The 19,159-nt window shown below is 42.3% G+C and overlaps 1 protein-coding gene across 3 annotated transcripts in view; it reads right to left on the bottom strand.

Moving 5' to 3' along the window:
- LOC134062104 (myelin regulatory factor-like protein) overlaps window positions 1–18,431 on the bottom strand; it is a 19,967-nt gene extending 1,536 nt beyond the window's left edge. Inside the window, exons 1-25 of one of the 3 annotated variants that reach the window (XM_062517994.1) lie at window positions 18,338–18,431; window positions 17,256–17,376; window positions 16,210–16,299; window positions 10,703–10,766; window positions 9,984–10,045; window positions 9,288–9,744; window positions 8,673–8,776; window positions 8,038–8,191; window positions 7,576–7,771; window positions 7,402–7,478; window positions 6,973–7,083; window positions 6,764–6,854; window positions 6,293–6,493; window positions 6,016–6,124; window positions 5,642–5,751; window positions 5,270–5,439; window positions 4,828–4,894; window positions 4,628–4,716; window positions 4,083–4,151; window positions 3,810–3,850; window positions 3,385–3,513; window positions 3,218–3,280; window positions 2,720–2,804; window positions 1,353–1,427; window positions 183–288 (exon numbers count right to left, since the gene is read on the bottom strand). In XM_062517994.1, coding sequence (XP_062373978.1) covers window positions 183–288; window positions 1,353–1,427; window positions 2,720–2,804; window positions 3,218–3,280; window positions 3,385–3,513; window positions 3,810–3,850; window positions 4,083–4,151; window positions 4,628–4,716; window positions 4,828–4,894; window positions 5,270–5,439; window positions 5,642–5,751; window positions 6,016–6,124; window positions 6,293–6,493; window positions 6,764–6,854; window positions 6,973–7,083; window positions 7,402–7,478; window positions 7,576–7,771; window positions 8,038–8,191; window positions 8,673–8,776; window positions 9,288–9,744; window positions 9,984–10,045; window positions 10,703–10,766; window positions 16,210–16,291 — 2,712 coding nt within the window. In that variant the 5' untranslated portion in view covers window positions 16,292–16,299; window positions 17,256–17,376; window positions 18,338–18,431. Of the gene's footprint in view, window positions 1–182; window positions 289–1,352; window positions 1,428–2,719; window positions 2,805–3,217; window positions 3,281–3,384; window positions 3,514–3,809; window positions 3,851–4,082; window positions 4,152–4,627; window positions 4,717–4,827; window positions 4,895–5,269; window positions 5,440–5,641; window positions 5,752–6,015; window positions 6,125–6,292; window positions 6,494–6,763; window positions 6,855–6,972; window positions 7,084–7,401; window positions 7,479–7,575; window positions 7,772–8,037; window positions 8,192–8,672; window positions 8,777–9,287; window positions 9,745–9,983; window positions 10,046–10,702; window positions 10,767–16,209; window positions 16,301–17,255; window positions 17,496–18,337 lie in introns of those variants that run through there. The other 2 variants (XM_062517992.1, XM_062517995.1) reach the window with 2 other exon arrangements.
- Between the last annotated feature and the right edge of the window lie 728 nt (window positions 18,432–19,159).

Genomic DNA, 19,159 nt, shown 5'->3' with positions numbered 1-19,159 from the left:
CTAGTATTTCCAGTCATCTAGCCAAAACTTAGCTGATGACACAAGCTCATAAAACTTTGCTGTAACTCAGTCCAATGATTTCAAAACCCATCTGATTTACGGCCAACGTTTATGGCACAGTTAAAACATTCACTCTAAAATCCTGACAGTTCTCCTCATCTCTGCCATCAGAGATAGCCTACCTCAGTGCTGTTATGATGTTCCTCCACATTACTAGGGGTCATGGTGGTGTCACATTCATCGGTCTCATCGGCATGGCATTTATGCACTACCAGAGGCTCTGTGGAACTGAGGGAAGATGCAGACGTGTACTTGTTAACATGAACCAGATTCCTAAAGGAAAATATAAGCTCACCAGGTTTGTGAGGATTTTTTTTTTTTTTTTTTATGGGAGCGCTTTGGTTGGTCAGTCTTTTTTTAAGAAACATTTTTATCAGCTGTAAAATACATACTATAGTTATTAGTGTCCTGTGTAATTAAATAAACAGACATTTTTTTTGGTGATGGTTTACTTAAATGTTTGGATGCCATCACAAACAAATGGATAGACTTTATTCCAATGTGTCATGTACAAAAGTGTTTAGTAGAACCAAAGAAGAAGACAGAAGAACCAAACAGCCATTTAATGATAGACCATGGGCATTTACATTGAAACATCCCTATGGCCATAGAGTAACCTTAATGATGTTCCAGAACATTCCTGTTTGAACAGGACTTGAGTGGACTCAATAGTCACTGTGAGTCAGCAGAGGGCAAAAATGTCACGTTACATTTTCCAGAGCTACTCTCACAGACTGGAGAGGAACATTTTCCATCAGGTTGCTCTGATTTGTGATTGGCAAAAGAAAAACAAAACAGTCAAGAGTAAGTCTGGATGTTTTTCTGTGCTAAATGTCTGCTTGGACACAACATTGCCACAGGAGACAGGAGACTTATGGTGCGAAGTGATGAATTAAATAAACATACAGTATGAGCTGATCTGACTGCGCAAAGTGTTTCTGGTTGAAAGGTGAGCTATGATTTGTTTGATCAGAGTCAGGTTTATTGGAGTCAGGTTTAATAGTTATCTTTTCAGCATAAGTCAAAGGCCACACACACCTACACACTCGCATGCACCCACCCACCTACCACACACACACACACACACACACACACACACACACACACACACACACACACACACACACACACACACACACACACACACACACACACACACACACACACACACACACACACCACACACACCATTCCCATCACAGCCTCTCTGTCACCAGACTAGTGGGAGACCTGCGGCTGCTGAATGATTCAGATGGAAAACAAAGTGGCCCCGCCACCGAGCCAACACTCACTTCATCTGAAGAGTGATGCTCATGTTGACAGGGACAGACTTGCTGATGGGGATCCTGTAGCTGTAGTTCCCAGGCCTGGGAGGAGAAGAGAGAAGTGAAAAGAGAAGAGAAAGAAGAGAGAGAAGGAGAGAGAGAGAGAGAGAGAGAAAGAAACCGAGTGAGAGGCTGCTTTGAGCAAAGTTCCTTTGATTGGATTTTGATAGATGTACCCAGAGGAGAGAATGAAACAAAAAAAAATGAAAAACAAGATTTCGTCTAGACTTCTTCGTCTAGCCTTTTCTTCTCAATATAATTGAACTCAACTTAACATCAATTGAACGTTTTGACCATAAGAAATAGCCTTCCTCTAGTTTCAGAAAATGTTCTGCTGGGTACTGTATGTCCATTTAAACTTTAGTTTTCTCCAAAACCATATGGACACAATTACACATCAGGACACCAAAGTCCAGATCTGAAACATCCAGAACATTTTGTGACTTTGTTGGAAACTTTGTTGGCAGAAGTGCTCAGCTTTGGTCTTTTCTATGCTCTTTCTCACTTTAACTATTTTGAACTCTGGTATGATAACGTAATCTCACAAAGGTGGTGTGATCCACACTCTGCTGCCACCTCTTGGCCAGTTAGAGCAGCTGCAACAACATCTTTGTGGTAAGGCTTATATGTAACAGTTGCTTTACCAGAATAGAAAATGTCCAAATTAGCTGACTAAATTGAATAATAAAAAACCTGGGATTGCAGGAATTGCAACATATCCAATCAGATCTGCATCAAACCAGGGCTAAACTCAAGCATTTGAGAAGTCCCATGGTAATTAGCCTGGGGATACCCATGCAACCTCGGCAAATTTGCAATTAGCTCTACAGGCCCTTGTGGCAAAGAGGCCATTGAAGCCATTTCCAATGTCTCTAAAACACGGACACGAAAACACAACTGCTAGCAGCTAATCTGGCATGGAAGTGCATTTCTTAGGAACTGAGTAAACACCTCCATTTTAAAACCTTCATCTGTAAGATTGCTACACATTTGAAATGATTTAGTAAAAGATGAATGTACCAATTAAAGTTTAATTTCACTAGTTACGCCCCTGCAGGAAGTCTTAAGTCAATTAACCTTTTCCAGACCCATTTCCAATTGTGTGATTGTGAAGGTCAGGGTGTTCCCAGGCTAAATAGTGGTTACAGTGATTTCCTGTGTATTAGCCACATTCTGTATAAACCGCAGAGCAATGTTTATATATATTAAAAAAAAAACATAGTAATACCATATTAACTTCCTCTGTGTATTAGCCTCACAGCTGAAGAAATTTTGCAAAATCGGTGTATAAACCTCGGTTTATTAGGGTAACGGCATTTTGTATGCATACTCACTGACACAACCCCTGCAGGCAGTAGCGCTCATCAATGACTTGCTCACTTTGCATGATGATGATGGCCTGGAGTGTTGCATTTGTCCCTGAGGGAGGGAGTGAGAGAGGGAGAGAGAGAGAGAGAGAGAGAGAGAGAGATGGATTAGCATTCACCAGCAGGCTCTTCCTAAAGTCACAGGAAGTGAACTCAACTCCACTAAACTCCATACCGACCCATTCAGCCCATCTGTTAAATTGAAATACTCAACCTCAACTCAGTTCAACTCAACACTACACTAAACTCAATTCAACTCAACTCAACATAATTCAACACTTTTCAACTCAACACAATTCTAACCTCAATTCAACTCAACTTTCATAAATACACAGACAAGACTAGAGTTAAACACACACACACACACACACACACACACACACACACACACACACACACACACACACACACACACACACACACACACACACACACACACACACACACACACACAAACACACTCACTTTGAATGCTTTGAGTGGAGGTTTGCCTGTGATTTTGTATGCACAAGTCCTCCAGTCGTTCATCTGGAAGAGAGGAAAGCAGCATGAGAAACAATCACTCTGATCTTCTCAGTTTACGATAATGCTGATGAGATGCATGGATGAGAGAGGTGGACCACTGAGCAGACCTGCTGGTATGACTGGTGAATGGGGTTCTAAGGTTATGGCAGAGGAGGTTGTATGGTGGCCCTCTCCTGGGTCCAAGGTGCAACAGTAAACTTGGTCACAGTCCGACGGAGAGTTGCAAAAATGGATATCTGGGCAAAATAAAATGGACCCTCCTCAGAAGAGGCAAAACCATTGACAGGTGAAGTTCCATTTTCATTTGCATAGCAACTTGGATGTAATTGTTTTTGTTACTATTTACAGATTTTTGTTACAGATTTGTGTTACTAAGCGGCCAAGCCACTGTGAAATAAACTGAATATGAGAAACAACACAGAAAAAATAACGAATGTTTGGATTCATTTGGGTTTACTGCAGTTTTGGTAAGTGGTAGTTGTCTTAGAGACAGGATTATGTTTCAAGGTGAGTTTACAAACGGTTGGTCTACCTGGTTTGGTTGGGTGAGGATTAAGCGGTTGGATAGTTCCACTGTTAAATCAAACATACAGGCACACACAAAGCATAAGTTAGTATTCACTCTACAGTATACACCTAATGCATACTGTATGCTTTAGCACATTTGCAAGATTCCATCATTCAGAGCACAGGCACAAACAATGTAATAAAATATTGATCTATAGACTGATAGAGTCATGATAACAAATCAGCTGAAAGGCTGTCCTGAAAAGGGCAAGCAATAAAGAAGGCAGCCACAACATACCTCTCTCCACAGCCTGGAGACGGGTTGTCGTCTAACGTGAGCAAATATATGGCAGTGAGGGAGATGACGCTACAGAAAAAACACAAAAATGAGGAAAGATTTCGCTTTTATGATCACAGAAACAAAACCAGATGACACAAAAACAAGTCTATAAAACAGAAAAGTCATGAAACATTCTACAGCAAACTATCTTCCCAGCGGCATAAATGAGAAGCTGATTACAGTAATGTATCATTTGACCAAAGGTCCCATCATAACCTCCCACCCCTACAGTGTTGACACTATCAGTCGATTGCCCTGACTGAGACAACATAAGCTTATAGCCGCTGTGGAAAGAGAATATGGCAAAATCATATGACGATTATATTGCATTATCACTCTAATTTTAGCACATGTCTTGTCTTTGCCAACACCAAGGATTGGGAGTAATGTCCTGTACGTATGGCAGAATTGACAATAAACCTGAACTTTATTGCATTTCAAGTACAAGGGGTGATACTTTCCCCACTGAAGCATGTGGTGGTGTGGTCATCTGTGTGACTCACCAGAAGGCCAACAGACCCACCACGGTCAGGATGCCGGCTTGAAAGACCCGGTGGTGACAGAAGCTTTTGTACTTCTCACTGATGTATTTCTAAAACAGAAGCGTGATAACATCAGACAGACTTCAAGCTTGAAAGGCTGAAAAAGTCAAAATGCCAACCGGGGAGAGGGGTGGACTGGACACCGCGTGATGCAGACTCACTTTGGCTGTCGTACACGAGGACGGCTTCCGCTGAGGGGGAGGGACAGTGTGGAATTTGTGAACTTTGCTGTGGAATGAAACGAAAAAGAATCACCCCATTGTGTACAACAGCCCCTGCAGTGGTACGAAATAATCTTTGTCACCACATTTGTTTATATGCAGAGGATGAAATGGACAGATGTCAGACCTAAGGAAAACATTTGCACCACTTGAAACACACACACAAAAAAGGAGAAGGAAAGCAAGGCCACTTTTACAACTGTATGGTTGGCACAGGGGACATATTATCCTTGAGTTGAGCTGTATATTGATCGACCATGATAGCACATTGACCTTCGCCATAAAACTAATGTTGCGCAACAAATCTGTAGAGTTCCACTGCACTCACAAGGAGGAGAGTCCAGGAAATGCAGTATTCTAAGAACACACGGGGAAAGCCTACCCTTTGGCACTGGCCGGGTGGATCGGGACGGTGGGTCGTGCGCTTCCGGGAGGGGGGACTTTGGCCAGCCGAGTGTTCCACACCTCCAACTCCTGGATCCGCGTCTCCAGATTGCCCGTCAGCTTACACAGCTGCTTGACCGCACCAACATTCTCCATGAAAATCTGCTCCTGAAAACCATGGCAACAAATGTAACATTATTTAGCTAATCTCCTCAGATGTAATCTATGCTGAAGCCAACTGATCCCTTTTTCATGAATTTGTTTTTATTGTTGATGAACGCTGGATGCAACTTCTAATATAGCATTGTGTAAGGCAAGTTTGACCAAATCAGGAGTATCATGTGCTATTAGTCAGTCTGGGTCCATTTACTTTGTCCACCATGAGGAAGTTCTGAATTTTCTCTCCATCCGTGCACATTACGTCTCCCACCTCCTTGACAGCGTTTGGTAGAACCTCCTTCACCTCCTGAGCAATGACACCTAGAAATACAGGTATGTAGCCAATCAGAGCAGTCTCATGACCTAATCACTACTTAACACTGAACCCCCTACCCACACGAGGACTACAGCAATTTCCTGTGTTTTAGCCGCATTGTGTATAATTATTAGTGTTTTATGCAAGTTAAAAGAAACGAAACCATATTCATTCCATATACATTTTTGCAAAATCAATGTATAAGCTGCGACTAATAGTTGGGAGATTATGGTACAGTACACTCCATCAGCCGTCTGAATGGTCAGTACCTGTTTCATGGACATGCTCGATCCCCATCTTTTCGGCGAACTCTGGCTTGTAGTCGTACTCCACTATCCTCATCTGCGCTATTCTCCTCAGCTGCTCTGTCGAGTCCACCTGTGGGCGAAATTACAGATGGACCAGGTTACATGTTGGGGAGCTTTGCTTTCTAGTCAGTACAAATGGAATAAACTCCCTCACAGCGTTTAGGGTGAAACATCTTCCTCTAGATCATCTGACATCTTGATCTAGATGCCAAAAAGAGTGCTGTTGCCTTGGGCTTACCTCGAGTATGTTATGCTTGGCACGTCTGTCAGAGGGATGCATCACCGACCCCATGATTTTGGCATTGCCACAGACCACCAGGGCTTCGTCAGGTGTCTCTGTGTTGATGCCCACCCTGCCCTGGCACACCACGGAGTCGGGTGCCTGGCCCCTCTGCCAGTGGACCTCACTGTCATTCTCAAACTGACCAGGGTTTGAAGCCTGTTGGAAAAAAGCAAACATGTAAGGACTCAAATCATTCATCTCTCATCCATTCATCCATTCATCTCATCCATAATGTCCCTTTCCCAGACATACTGTATGCTAAGTGGCATGTAAGTGAAAATCATTCCCTAAACAGACATTGTCCCACCATTGACTATTTTTCAAAAATGTCAATAGGGTTTCAGCAAAAGCCTATTTAGTTCGTTTTCTTACGCAATTATCATGTAGCTACACTTCTCATAAGCGTACAGAATGAAAGAAACTCACCCTGACTATGATTTTCTCCGACATGTGAGCCACCACCAGATGGCTTTCTCCCCTCACTGATGCATACAGCCCCACCACCATCAGAAAATATCTGCCAAAAGTCAGATATACATACAGTCACATTCCAAGTCATTATAAAAAACGTTTTTTAAAAACTAAGAACAATCTTTTTTAATCGTTGTTTTAAGAGGGTATTTAGTGGTGCTTGCCTCTGGTCAGGGTTGGGTTTGCCCTTTTTTCTCATGTTGTTGGCTGTGGTCTCACTGAAGTGCAGTCTTCCCAGCGTCACCTTGGTGATCTTATCTCCTGGCAGATTTACGCTGCAGGTGGAGTGTTTGTTAGTCAAACATAAAAAGCACACACACGCAAACACATACACATACACAGACACATACACAGACACAAACACACACACACACACACACACACACACACACACACACACACACACACACACACACACACACACACACACACACACACACACACACACACACACACATACACACACACACACACACACACACACACACACACACACACACACACACACACACACACAGAGAGAGCGTTGTCTCTGTAATAATTTAATCAAACTCAAAAGTACAAAAACGGGAAAAGGTTTCAGTTTGACTTACTTGACAGGGAAGAACGGCTTTTTGCTACGGTCTGACTGCGACTGCTCAATCGTGATGAGATTACTGTGAGCCTCCAACTTTAAGCAAAGATAAAATGAATCAACATCAATATGGTAGCTGCTATTTGATATTATGTTTCAGCATGATGAGGCTACGATTTCATACTGCACACACCTTCATTCCAAAGACTTTAACATGGAAGCTGTCAATAGACGCTGGGCCTTTGGGGGTTTTGACATACTTGGGGTCACCCACCACTCGCACATGAACTGTGACCTGGAAGTGGTTCTTCTTTTGGCACACAAAGGCCTCATCGGCTGAGGAGTAGTTGAAGCCTTTATCTGTGTCCACATGGTAACCAGGTGGTGGGCTGAGAAAAAATAATAATAAAACAAAAATGCTATTTTTTCATGACTCACTCTCTGATTAAAATTGAGAAAACTCATCACAGCTGTACTTTTATACAGATGATAATTATGTGTCATTACTTTCATAATAACCCCCCCCCCCACACTAGTGACCACCAGTGTGTTGTTGACTGTAGGCATTTTTACACTGCCCCCTTCTTCATAATTATCATACCTTTATCACAACATGCCAATGCCATGTCCAATTGTGTTTTCAGTGGGTACTCACAGGTTCTCGTATTGGCTGTTGTAGAGGGTGCACCACTGCTCAGGCTGGTGCTTGTCCCATGCCAGCAGCTGGTACCCTCCTTGCCCAGAGCTGCCCGCGGCCGTATCGCTGTCATAGGAGGACATCTCAACCCCACCACCACCTTCTGTGCCCACTGATAAAGTGACGACGTGCATCAGATCACAAAAACAGTGAATAAAAGCACTGACACAAATGCATTAAAACATCAACAGGAATTAGTCCACATTTTCCACATTAATATTTCTTTAGCACACCCTTGTACTGAATAGAACCTACAGTAAAGTGCAGATGTACAATATTGTTTTTCAGCAGTACTGTGTGTGTGCTTCATGGGTACTGAATGCAAGGTCTTGTTAATGTTAGCACTCAGAGTTATGGCAGTGCCATCATGAAGCTTTGCTGAGCTTGTCCCAGTTATAGAGAGAGTTAATGTTTTGTGTGAATTTCAAAATAAGCCTCATCCTAACAGAATTACTCAGTCCGTCTGACTCATACGCACTGACGTTTCATAAACACTCGCCCACACTCCGTGACATTTCACTTAGCAAATATCAGCTTCATGGGCCACTAAGCTCGCTCGGTGAAATAAAACTCAGGAGGAGAAGAGAACTCACTGTAAGGACCCTTGGTCCAGACCGAGACCCCCCATGGCCCGTTGTCTGCAGCTGCTTCAAACGACTCCGACCGTCTCCTCTTGTTACTTTCTGTCAGAACAGGCCTAGCATGGATAGTCACTGAGTGAGACTGCAGTTGTTTGAAAGAAGACATTTGTTGAATTTACAATAAAAGCTATGTTACAGCACTTACATTATCTACCAATAAGACAAGCACCATTCCTTTACATTTGCCATTACTTCTACACACTTATGTATGTCTTATGTACATGCATACTGTATATAAATATGGTTTTGCTCAAGTTCAGAATGTGAAAGTCTTGTCAAATGAGTATCAACATGAAACTTTAGTAGGGCACTATTTTCAAGGGTATGATTCTTCACCTCCTCATCTGAAGCTGTGAATGTTATCCACCGGAAATAAGATTGCAGCTCGTGCAATGCACTACTTTGGACAACCAAATAATTGGCCACTAAAGGTGAACTTTGACCTGAGCGCAGTTTGAATACAGCACTCTGGTCTTGTCTAAAATACATACATCAGCACTCCTTTTTTCCAATGTCAAATAAACCTGGCTGGTCTACGATATCAACAAGCCAAGCTCATCCTCTCACCCTAATTGCTGGACGGAGGTGTGCTGGAGGAACTCTGGTCCCGCTGGACTCTGGACAAGACAAGGGGAGGTGGAGGGAGTGTAGGGGGGGTTAGTCCTGGGGTAGCCCCCCTGTGGGCCCATAACCTGGGCATGCTGAAGGGCCTCCTGCCCCAGCGCTACGGGAGACCGCTGAGCCTGAATGTAGTTGTCCGCTGGGCTCAGGTACGGCGGGTGGATGGGCGGCTCGTGGGTCTGAGTGGCGTGGTGAGCGCTGGCTTGGAGGTGGAGCTGGGAGTGGAGCTGGGGGTGGAGCTGGGGGTGAGGGTGGGCAGGGTTGTGGCGGAGTGGCGTGCCGTAGGGGGCATCTGGCCTCTCTTTGAACCGGCAGGACACTGCAGCGGCCCTGGCTGTGGCAGGATGGAGCGCTCCCTCGGGCAGTTGCCCTGGAGACCAGCTTGTCGTCCCGACATGGACGTCTTAGGAGGAAACAGGAAGAGAATCACCCATAAAGTCCAGCTCTTTCTCTCTGAGCCAGTGTCTGATCATCCATTATTATCCCATTAACTACGTATTACAATGTTTTAGATTCACTGCTACAGATATGGCAATAACTGACAAAGGTCCGAAAGAGCAGGTTGTACATAAGTCTCTTATGGCCACTGACCCAATTAAGATACAGGTCTCAACATGACAAATGAAATGAACTCGCTCTCACCGGTCATTTGAGGAGGAGAGCAGGGTTCAGATCCAGAGTCCGGGGGTGACTCAGGAAGCATGCTGGGAAAAATGACATGAGGGGACACCCATCTTACCAAACAACAAGTTTCAACACGCTGGCCTGTCTCCTACTTCTCACGCCAGAACTGACAAGAGCTGACACTGTTTAGGATGTTGTGGACAACTTTATACATTCACACTTTACTCATTTAAAACTAGGTCACAGCAGAGCCATAAACTGCCGATCCTCTGACAGCTCTTTTAGCAATAACTAAAAAGGCTTATATAAGAAGCAGTGTGACTATGATGACATGGGTCCAAATGTTATTAGATGCAATAAATATTTTTTTTAACAACATTACGATAGTCTGTGTGACATCTGTTTCAGTGCCGTGAAGGTCAAGGTCACATGTCACAAGATAGCAGACGTGCTATCAAAATTGTTGCAAGTTAGAATGCTTTTCCACTCTGTCAATGCATTGCGTGGATATGCTATTTGCTATATGATGTAATAGCATGTCAGCACAGGATGAGTTCATCCACAAAAAGATAACATTAGTGGACCCTATGGATCCTGCAATGAAATATTTACCTTACAAGAACCTTGATGTGTGTGTGTGTGTGTGTGTGTGTGTGTGTGTGTGTGTGTGTGTATGTGGAGATAATGTATTTCATATTCATGGGTCTCACTGCTATAGATTATACATGTGCACTTACAAGCTGTTGTGTTCGATTTCATTGCTGAGATACTGCTCTAGCATGCTGGTGTCCACATCCTGCCCTGTGGGTACAACACACACACACACACACACACACACACACACACACACACACACACACACACACACACACACACACACACACACACACACACACACACAAAGTCAGACAACTATCACATCAGCCACCAGCCACCGCTCTCATACCTTTCCAACTGGTCTACAACATATTCAGGGTCCAGAATCCTTCTGACCATTGGTCACTCCTCCACACACTCTCTCAAGACACAGCATCAACAGAAGGCATCCTCAGCTCCAGGGCAGACCTGCTTGCACAACCCCAGATGATGCAGGCAGACTCTGCCACTATGACTAATCAGGAAGGTTAGGGTACTCTTTTGGCTCCAACGTGTACTGGTGGATTGAAGTTCTAATTTATTGCCGCGGCAGGAGCAGCCATAATTAAACAGCAGTGAAACTAACCAAGGACATTTGTATGAGCACTGAGCAGCCAATTCATCTAAGCTAGCGGCTTACTTCAACCTTGCCCTACACCTCGATCAGAATGCTCGATCGATGCTGATCCTGTGGTGCTCCATGGTTCTGTAACATTATAGTAGTAGATTTAATTTTAAATTGGTAACACTTGACGGTAAGGGTACATGAATTATCATGAATTCATGCATGAATTAATTCATGATTTATATAGTACTTCATTCAGGGGCGGAGCTAATGGTTCACTCTAGACGGGGCGAAGACCTATAGTGGGCCCCTCCCCCTGCGTGCGTGCGTGCGCGCGCGCGCGCGCGCAACAAGACTTTCAAAGCGCTGACAATATTTGTCCTTTCCACGGTTAGGTTCGTGCATGGTCCGTTAAAAAAGTAGCCTTAGAGTACTACTATACTAACGTAGCTTTCTGACAAGCACACCCATTCCCTACCTTGTTCTTGCCCATCTGAAATAACGCCTCTAGCTTTGCTGCCTCCATCCTTTCTGTTTTCGTTGTTTACATCCATGATGAGTCTTAAGTTAGTAAATTAGCTTAACAGTTTATGGCGATAAAACAGCAAATAGGCCTATCGCCGCGTAAAAAGCAACAAAAATAGGCCTAGTCTTGCGAGCCTGCGTGCGTGCGTAACCTATTGTCTCTGCTGCTCAAACAAATTATGTGCATATAGACCTAGGCTACTTCTGACTTTGATAGCCTAACGTGTTCACTAACTTTGCATAAAATTGTAGCCTATGTCATGCAGTTAATGGGATACTGTGCTGCATTGAGAAGTTATGGTAGGCCAATTTTTTTATGAATACACACACACGCGCACACGGGACATTTTCTCTCGTTGTTGAGCAATGCGCAATGCGTACGGCCGTACACCTGCAGGTAGGCTACGCCTGCCAGCTACTCGGTGTTTATCCCAACATCATGTTTTTATTTAAGCCATTCCATGTTGTGCTTATTGGCTGGGCCATGTTGTTTTCTTTCATGTCGATTCAAGATTGTTTGTGTAGGCTAAACTACCGGTCAAAACTCTCACAGTTGAATTTCACTACGCTTGCCCGTTTAGGCTTATTGTTTTTTTGTTGTTGTTGTTTTTACAAGATTAGGCAATACACCGAGGCAGGAACTCCACTGACACTAAGTGTTGGTGACAGAGGTAGCCATACCGTACGGTATCTCAAGTTATGGCCGGGATTTGTATTTATTGGCTGCGCAATAACAACCAACACAGCGCACGTTGAATGAATTGACTGCCTTGTGCGTAAACAGCGGTGGAAATCCCGACAGTGTTTCAACTACATGAAACATAATTAGTGAACCATCAAATACCCTCTTATTGCATTGGCCATCAGTCCAAACATTAAGCAATATAATCAAACAGTGTAAGAGTAAATTAGACCCCAAAACAAACCAAAAATGTTCTGCTTTTGATGGCATGCCGCTCCGTTCCAAATGAAACGCATGTCTCACAATTAAACGCACGTATGCAGAGCCTAATTAGCCTAAATAAAATGGGCATAATTTGAGGAGTTACAGGTAGGCCTAGGCAATCTCCTGCCAACAGCCTATCTTCTTGTCTCTATTGAAGTTGCAGCCTACCTATTTCGTGTGTTTACAACAACATTGACATTGACATGTTCCGTGTGCGGATATAGAGAGGCTTTCCAGGCTATCAGAACTTTTTTTTAACCGTTTATGTTCATCGGCGCAGCCTACTACGATGCGAACTGACAGCTGTTGCCACGCGTATGCTCCAGACTCTAAATAGGTATATAGATCTTGCTAACTCACTTGATTTTCTGTAATACGGTAAATGCAACCTGTAGCCTAGGCTACCTCATAAAACCCAGACAGGTCGTGCATCAGTTTCGCTTTTAAAACACGCCAGTGTAGCGTGAGAGGGGAAATGCCTGTCGCGGGCTATGCAGTGTTTAAGGGCATGACAGACGGGCTCCCATTGTGAGGGCACTCTACGGACCAGCGGCATCTTTAGTAGCATCTAGCAATCAGTACATATAAGCATCGTTAAATACAACAATTCAGCAAGATAGATTTGGCCAAAGGTGGGCCCCCTGCCTGCACCCGTGGGCCCGGAGCGACCGCCCCCCCTGCCCCCCCTGCCCCCCCTGCCCCCCCACTCGCTCCGCTATTGACTTCATTCCTTAATATCTCATGAATCATCAGTTCACAGTCTCTCATTCATGAACAACACATCACATCGACTAAAGCATTAGTTGGGTAGATCATGGTGGGTAGATCATTAGGCCTATGATTTATGATTTCTTGAACATGATCGTCATAATTACATGAATTGAAGGTTAACTGCTCATGAGTTCATCATGTCTGTGGCCCAACTGAACTGCACAAGCTGTGTTCAAATCAGAATTTGAGCAGTGATGACCACATTTTTGGCAGAAAAATTAATAATCATGATCATGTGTAATAAATCATAATTCATAATGATTTGCCCACCTTATCTAATACCTTTATTTGATGTGTTTTATTGCATGAGGTAAGTAATGAAGTAACACATACAGTACATTATGAATGAAATCATGCATAAATCATTAATTTAACCATGCATGAATTTATGATAATTCATGTACTCGTACCGTAAAGTTACCGCTAAATTAAATGTTAGCCTTACTAACCTTCATACCTGACCTACAAAGCCAAAAGGCAGTAACTGACCAAACCGAGTGTCAAACCGAGAAAAATGGCTTAAAAGTTTTTTGTTTTGTCTACACAAATGAATTATAGGTAGAGCAATGAAAAATTGGTGATTTGTTGCCCTGATGAAGACATGTGTGTATATAAAAAAATCTTGTGCTCAAAGTTGTATACTGTACTCTGCCTTTGTATTATGTAATAAAAATAAGGAGTTGTGCAAAGGCAAAAGGCAGTAACTGACATACAGTATAATCACCACCACCAGATAGAAAATAACGAACTGAACACCTTCATTAAAGTCTAATGATCAGAACGTCAACTTTATTCATACTGTACACTCTTGTATCACCTATCTGCAGTCACCCTGTTGGTTTTGCTGCACACAAAATGGAAGTTCTTTGGTCTATGCATTGACTCAGTGCACTCCCAGCACTGGATAGAAACAACTAAATGTCTAAGTAATTGTGTGTCATCTAAAACAAATGCCATGATCATTAGACTTTAATGAAGATGTGCAGTTAATGATGTTTTATATGGTGGTATTGATTATATGTCAGTTTCTGCATTTTGCCTTAGCACAACTCCTTGTTTTTAGTACATAATACAGTATCTGACAAATAAGGGTCAAAGGTCAACTTTGAGCACAATATTTGTATACACATTTAAAATATATTTGTGTAGACAAAACAAAAAACTTTTAAGTAATTTTTCTTTTTTGACACTGGTCGGTTGCTGCCTTTTGCCTCTGTAGCAGCATGGTTGCTTGTATGGTTTTGGGAGTTACTGTGAACATAATCCTAATCCATATTTTTTTTCTCCAAAAAACAGTCAAATTGAGTATAGATATTTATCCACATGATAAAGGAAGTCTGCAACAATAACTCATTTTTGACCAAAAATGCAGTTACTGCCTTTTGGCTTTGTAGGGCAAACTGCAACTGACTGAGGCTAACTGATTTGTCCATGCAGCTGGACAAAGTTGAACGTTCAGTTACAGATCACCAGTTATAATCTAAGACCAATTTGATCCTTCTCAGAAAAATCATGTTTGTTTTTATTAGTATTACTATTATAGCAGTATAATATTTTAGGTTTTCGTACAGTTCTCATTGCTGGACTATCCTGCATACAATCTCACACCCTGTACAACTGGAGTCTTTAACCTGGATTTAATTGCCTTGTTAACTTGATTATGGTTCAGTGACCTTGGATTTGACAGGCTGTTGCCTATACAACCAGTATTCAGGTTATAATGGTGCGTTCCCCTAACCCTATTCTAGAAACGTTACAGCAACACTTCCTGGAAATGGTCATGTCTTTTCATAAACATAACACGGACTTCACAAACGTTTACTTGTTCTCCACGTCTAGAGTTCAGTCAGGAATTAATTAAACCCTTTTCAGCATTGATGAATGAAAAGGTTGGTGAATAAAAGAATGTCATACAGTGTACAAACAATATCATATTTGTAATTGAATGGTCAAATTGTTTCATTAATACTGCACATTTTACCATGGGTTCATTTTTAGATTAAAAAGGATTTCAGATCTGTAAAAAAAGTTTTGCCAGAAAAAGCTAATAGGGTATTCAAGTTTTCATGTTGGGTTTTCTCTTAACAAAATTTAAAAGCGATCCCTTCTACCAAAAACCCTTTAATGGGAATAGAGTAATAGCTATAAAATGATACTTTATAGCTGGTGTTCGCTGTCTTCCAAAAATGATAAAGCAAGCATGTGTATTATTATGCTATATGTGTACATTGATAAACATTAGACTACAGCTGTAGTGGTGATAGTTTAGTAATGGCACCATATCAGCCATTAGGTGTCCTTTCTTCTTATTCACTACTCAATGACTAACAGAGTTTTGTTGCTTCCGGACATAGTTGATTATTAAGGAATAGGCAAACTACATAGGTCCCATTAGAGAGGATTTGTTTGCCAAATGTCTGCTAGCCTAGGTGATGGAGGGAGTCTTTTGGTGAGAGTTGAGTCTATTCAGCTCATGATGGACCAGTGGTATGGGTATCACCTAATATTAATGAATTAATGTCAGCTCAAGCCTGTTATGCTTGAAATTCATCTGAACCCCTTGCCTTTTCAAAACATGTTTTTTTTTAATCTAGGATATGAATTACTCCTGTGAGAATACAAAGATAGACTAAAAGAAAAATAAACATAAGCTCTAACACCAATGTCACATTTTGAATTGATTTCTCTTATTTTTTCCCAACTTGTACAATATCAGATTTTTGAAACACAGTTTTTCCTAATAAAAGTTGACCAAACACTGCATACTGTTTTTTTTTTTTTGTGGCTTACTGCTTTCTTACCTTCAAAAAACTGCTGCAGGGCCTCACTCTCTCCCAGGACGTCCATTGGATCACCTCTAGTCATGAAAGTTTTTACTTCCATATCACCTTCTGAAAACAGAGCCATATTAATCACATGGTATTCTGTGTAAAGAGTGGATTCAGATTCAGATTCAGATTGTATTTGACACATACATATAATGCAGTGAAATGTTAGTCGGCTTCTTAGCTGTTTGGCTGGTATTGATGCGGTCTAAAAACAATTCTGTATGGCAGTGATCTGTTTAGGTTGGATTCCGAACTTCCAATTAGCTTTTTAGTGGGTTGGCCTGTACGCTGATCAATAACAGTGAATAACAACAAAAAGAAAGGCCTTAAATATAAAAATGTAGCCTGAAGTTGTCAAGCTATGGTAAAAGATGGTTAAGATAATAGGTACAACGCAGTTGTTTTACTAATTTAGTTGAACCATTATGTCATAAGACATATTTCACAACATTCTCCCAGAGATCTTAGCATTGGAAATTTCCCCTTGCAGCAAGGCTTCAACGTTCACCACCTCACGAGTGGGGGTGGCGTCAAATAGGCACTAGGCCGTGTTCTACTGTATGGTGACAATTTCTGATTAGCCATATGGTGTCTGTGGTTTCCCCCCGAAATGGGCCATTTGAGGAACCACAGCAGATTTGTTTTGGACATAATTAATAAAGAAATAATTCATAAAAATCCAAATCTCAGATTTGTAGCCATTTGTTTGGGCCATTTTACATTATAAATATGACAAATAATCGCAACAGCTGGCCAAAAAAACAGTCCATGAGTCAGTTTTGTTAGATTCTCAAGTGATTCTCAAATATTGAGGGGAATTTGCATACATTTATGTTTTTGACTTCCAGTGATCTAATTGTTGGTAGCTTACTTTAATGACACTACATTTAGATATTTCAATGGTATAAATGCTACATACAATGAATAAATTACAGAAATTAATCAATATGTTGCTCCTGAACTGAAATAAATAATGTATCTCCTTTCCTATCTGAAGCTGACAAGGGGGTAGCCCTTACCTTCAAACCAAGATGGAGTTCTTACAATCGGTGTTGCCTTGGCACTTGGAAAAAAATCAGGTACAATCCATTTGGGTCAGGAATGGTGACACCTATTTCATCGTTAGTCCATGTCCATTCCCTATTCCATGGATTTTCAATGCAATATCCTTAGGGAAATAAAACAATTCTTCGGAATAATCACAATTTCCCCCCCGATTACTGCAAATGGCGGACGTGAAGCCTTCCGTCTGTCTTTGGATGTACTTTGTCCTCTAATCACAGGTAACACATCCTCATACCACATCCTGCGCAGGCGTGTACCTGTCTATTGGGGGGTGTGTGTGTGTGTCTGTGTGTCAGGTGGCCTTGCATCAGGGTCATAAAGGGAGCATTCTTTGCCAGGTTAACACACACCAGGGGACACTACACTTGTGGGAAGAGCCCGTCCTCACACACACACACACACACACACACACACACACACACACACACACACACACACAAACACACACACACACACACACACACACACACACACACTGTGAGCGGCCTCTTATCTCAACTCAGACATTTGCAAACAGCACACCGATATACAGCCCCCCACCCCCACCCCCTGATTCATGAATCAACTCTGCTGTTGAGTGCCTGCTTGTTTTCTCCCAGAGTGGCAGGACAAGATCCAAAACAAGCCGTCTACAGCTCAATGGTGTTTTTTGCCCCCAACGGCACCTTCCAGGCAGCACAGCCTAAAAGGCGCTACCTTTAACTGAAGGGAGTAGTGCCTTGAAGGCAGTGCTTCCTGGAAGGCACCATTGAGGGCAAATAATACCAAAGACCCCGTCTACATTAGCCATTTGGCTGGATCACCCAGAGAACCATCCTGCTCAGCGCACAATGTTTATGGACATCTTACACATACGGTTTCCCATGCATGGATCAAGCCTAGTCCTAGACTAAACCCATCTTTTTTATCAAATGGAAGCTCCACTGAATTTCGCTTTCAGTCCAGGACTAGACTTAGTCCACGTCAGGCAACCGAACCACATACAGACATGTGTGCAGGTGAGTAAACATTGTGATAGAGTGCAGGTGGAACTTACAGATAGGTGGAGGACTTGAGATGGGCATGGTAGCTGATGTGTGGGGCAGAGAGGCGCTGTTAGGATCCCTTTCCTGGACCACTGGGTGTTTATAGGGCAGGAGAGACCATGCAAAGCACCAGGAAGTCTGACTGGTAGGTTGTCTGAGGCAGCCGAGACAGGGCACTCCTTACTTACTCATGTGATTGCCATCCTGGTGTGCTAATCACACATACATCAATAAACGCACACACACCCACACACCTGGAGGGCTCAGAAGGACAGGCCCATATGAAAAAGAAATAGAAAAAAATATATACTGCCAGCAATGTGTTTTATATACAAAACTTGTATGATTTACTCTTGAAAGTGGCCCCTTTCTCGTTTTCCTCATACAATGTCATACACAGATTTACTAAGGATCTTATAATGGTTTCACTATCATATAAAAATCTATCAGGATTCAGATAAAACATGGTAAAATTGTGTATGATTTGTCTATTCCTTCTCATATGGATTGGAAGCTTGTCCCATATAAGACCATTATAAGATCCTTAGTAAATCTGTGTAACCTGAAACATAAAACTTTGTAAACTGTAAGGGCGATATACGACATTGTATGAGGAAAACGAGAAAGGGGCCACTTTCAAGAGTAAATCATACAAGTTTTGTATGTAAAACACATTGCTGGCAGTATAAGTTTTTTCTATTTCTTTTTCATATGGGGGGGTTTGCAGGTATACTGTACATTGGATGCCTCTCATTTGGGAATTTTATACATCCTCCCTTCCTTCCTCGGTCCTCATCCTCACTGATCTACATAAAGAATGATATGGAAGGGGG

The sequence above is a fragment of the Sardina pilchardus genome, chromosome 17 (assembly GCF_963854185.1).
Source record: "Sardina pilchardus chromosome 17, fSarPil1.1, whole genome shotgun sequence".
Taxonomy (NCBI): Eukaryota; Metazoa; Chordata; class Actinopteri; order Clupeiformes; family Clupeidae; genus Sardina; species Sardina pilchardus.
The sequence above is the reverse complement of the archived record's forward strand: the minus strand, read 5'-3'. Positions and strand labels throughout refer to the sequence as shown.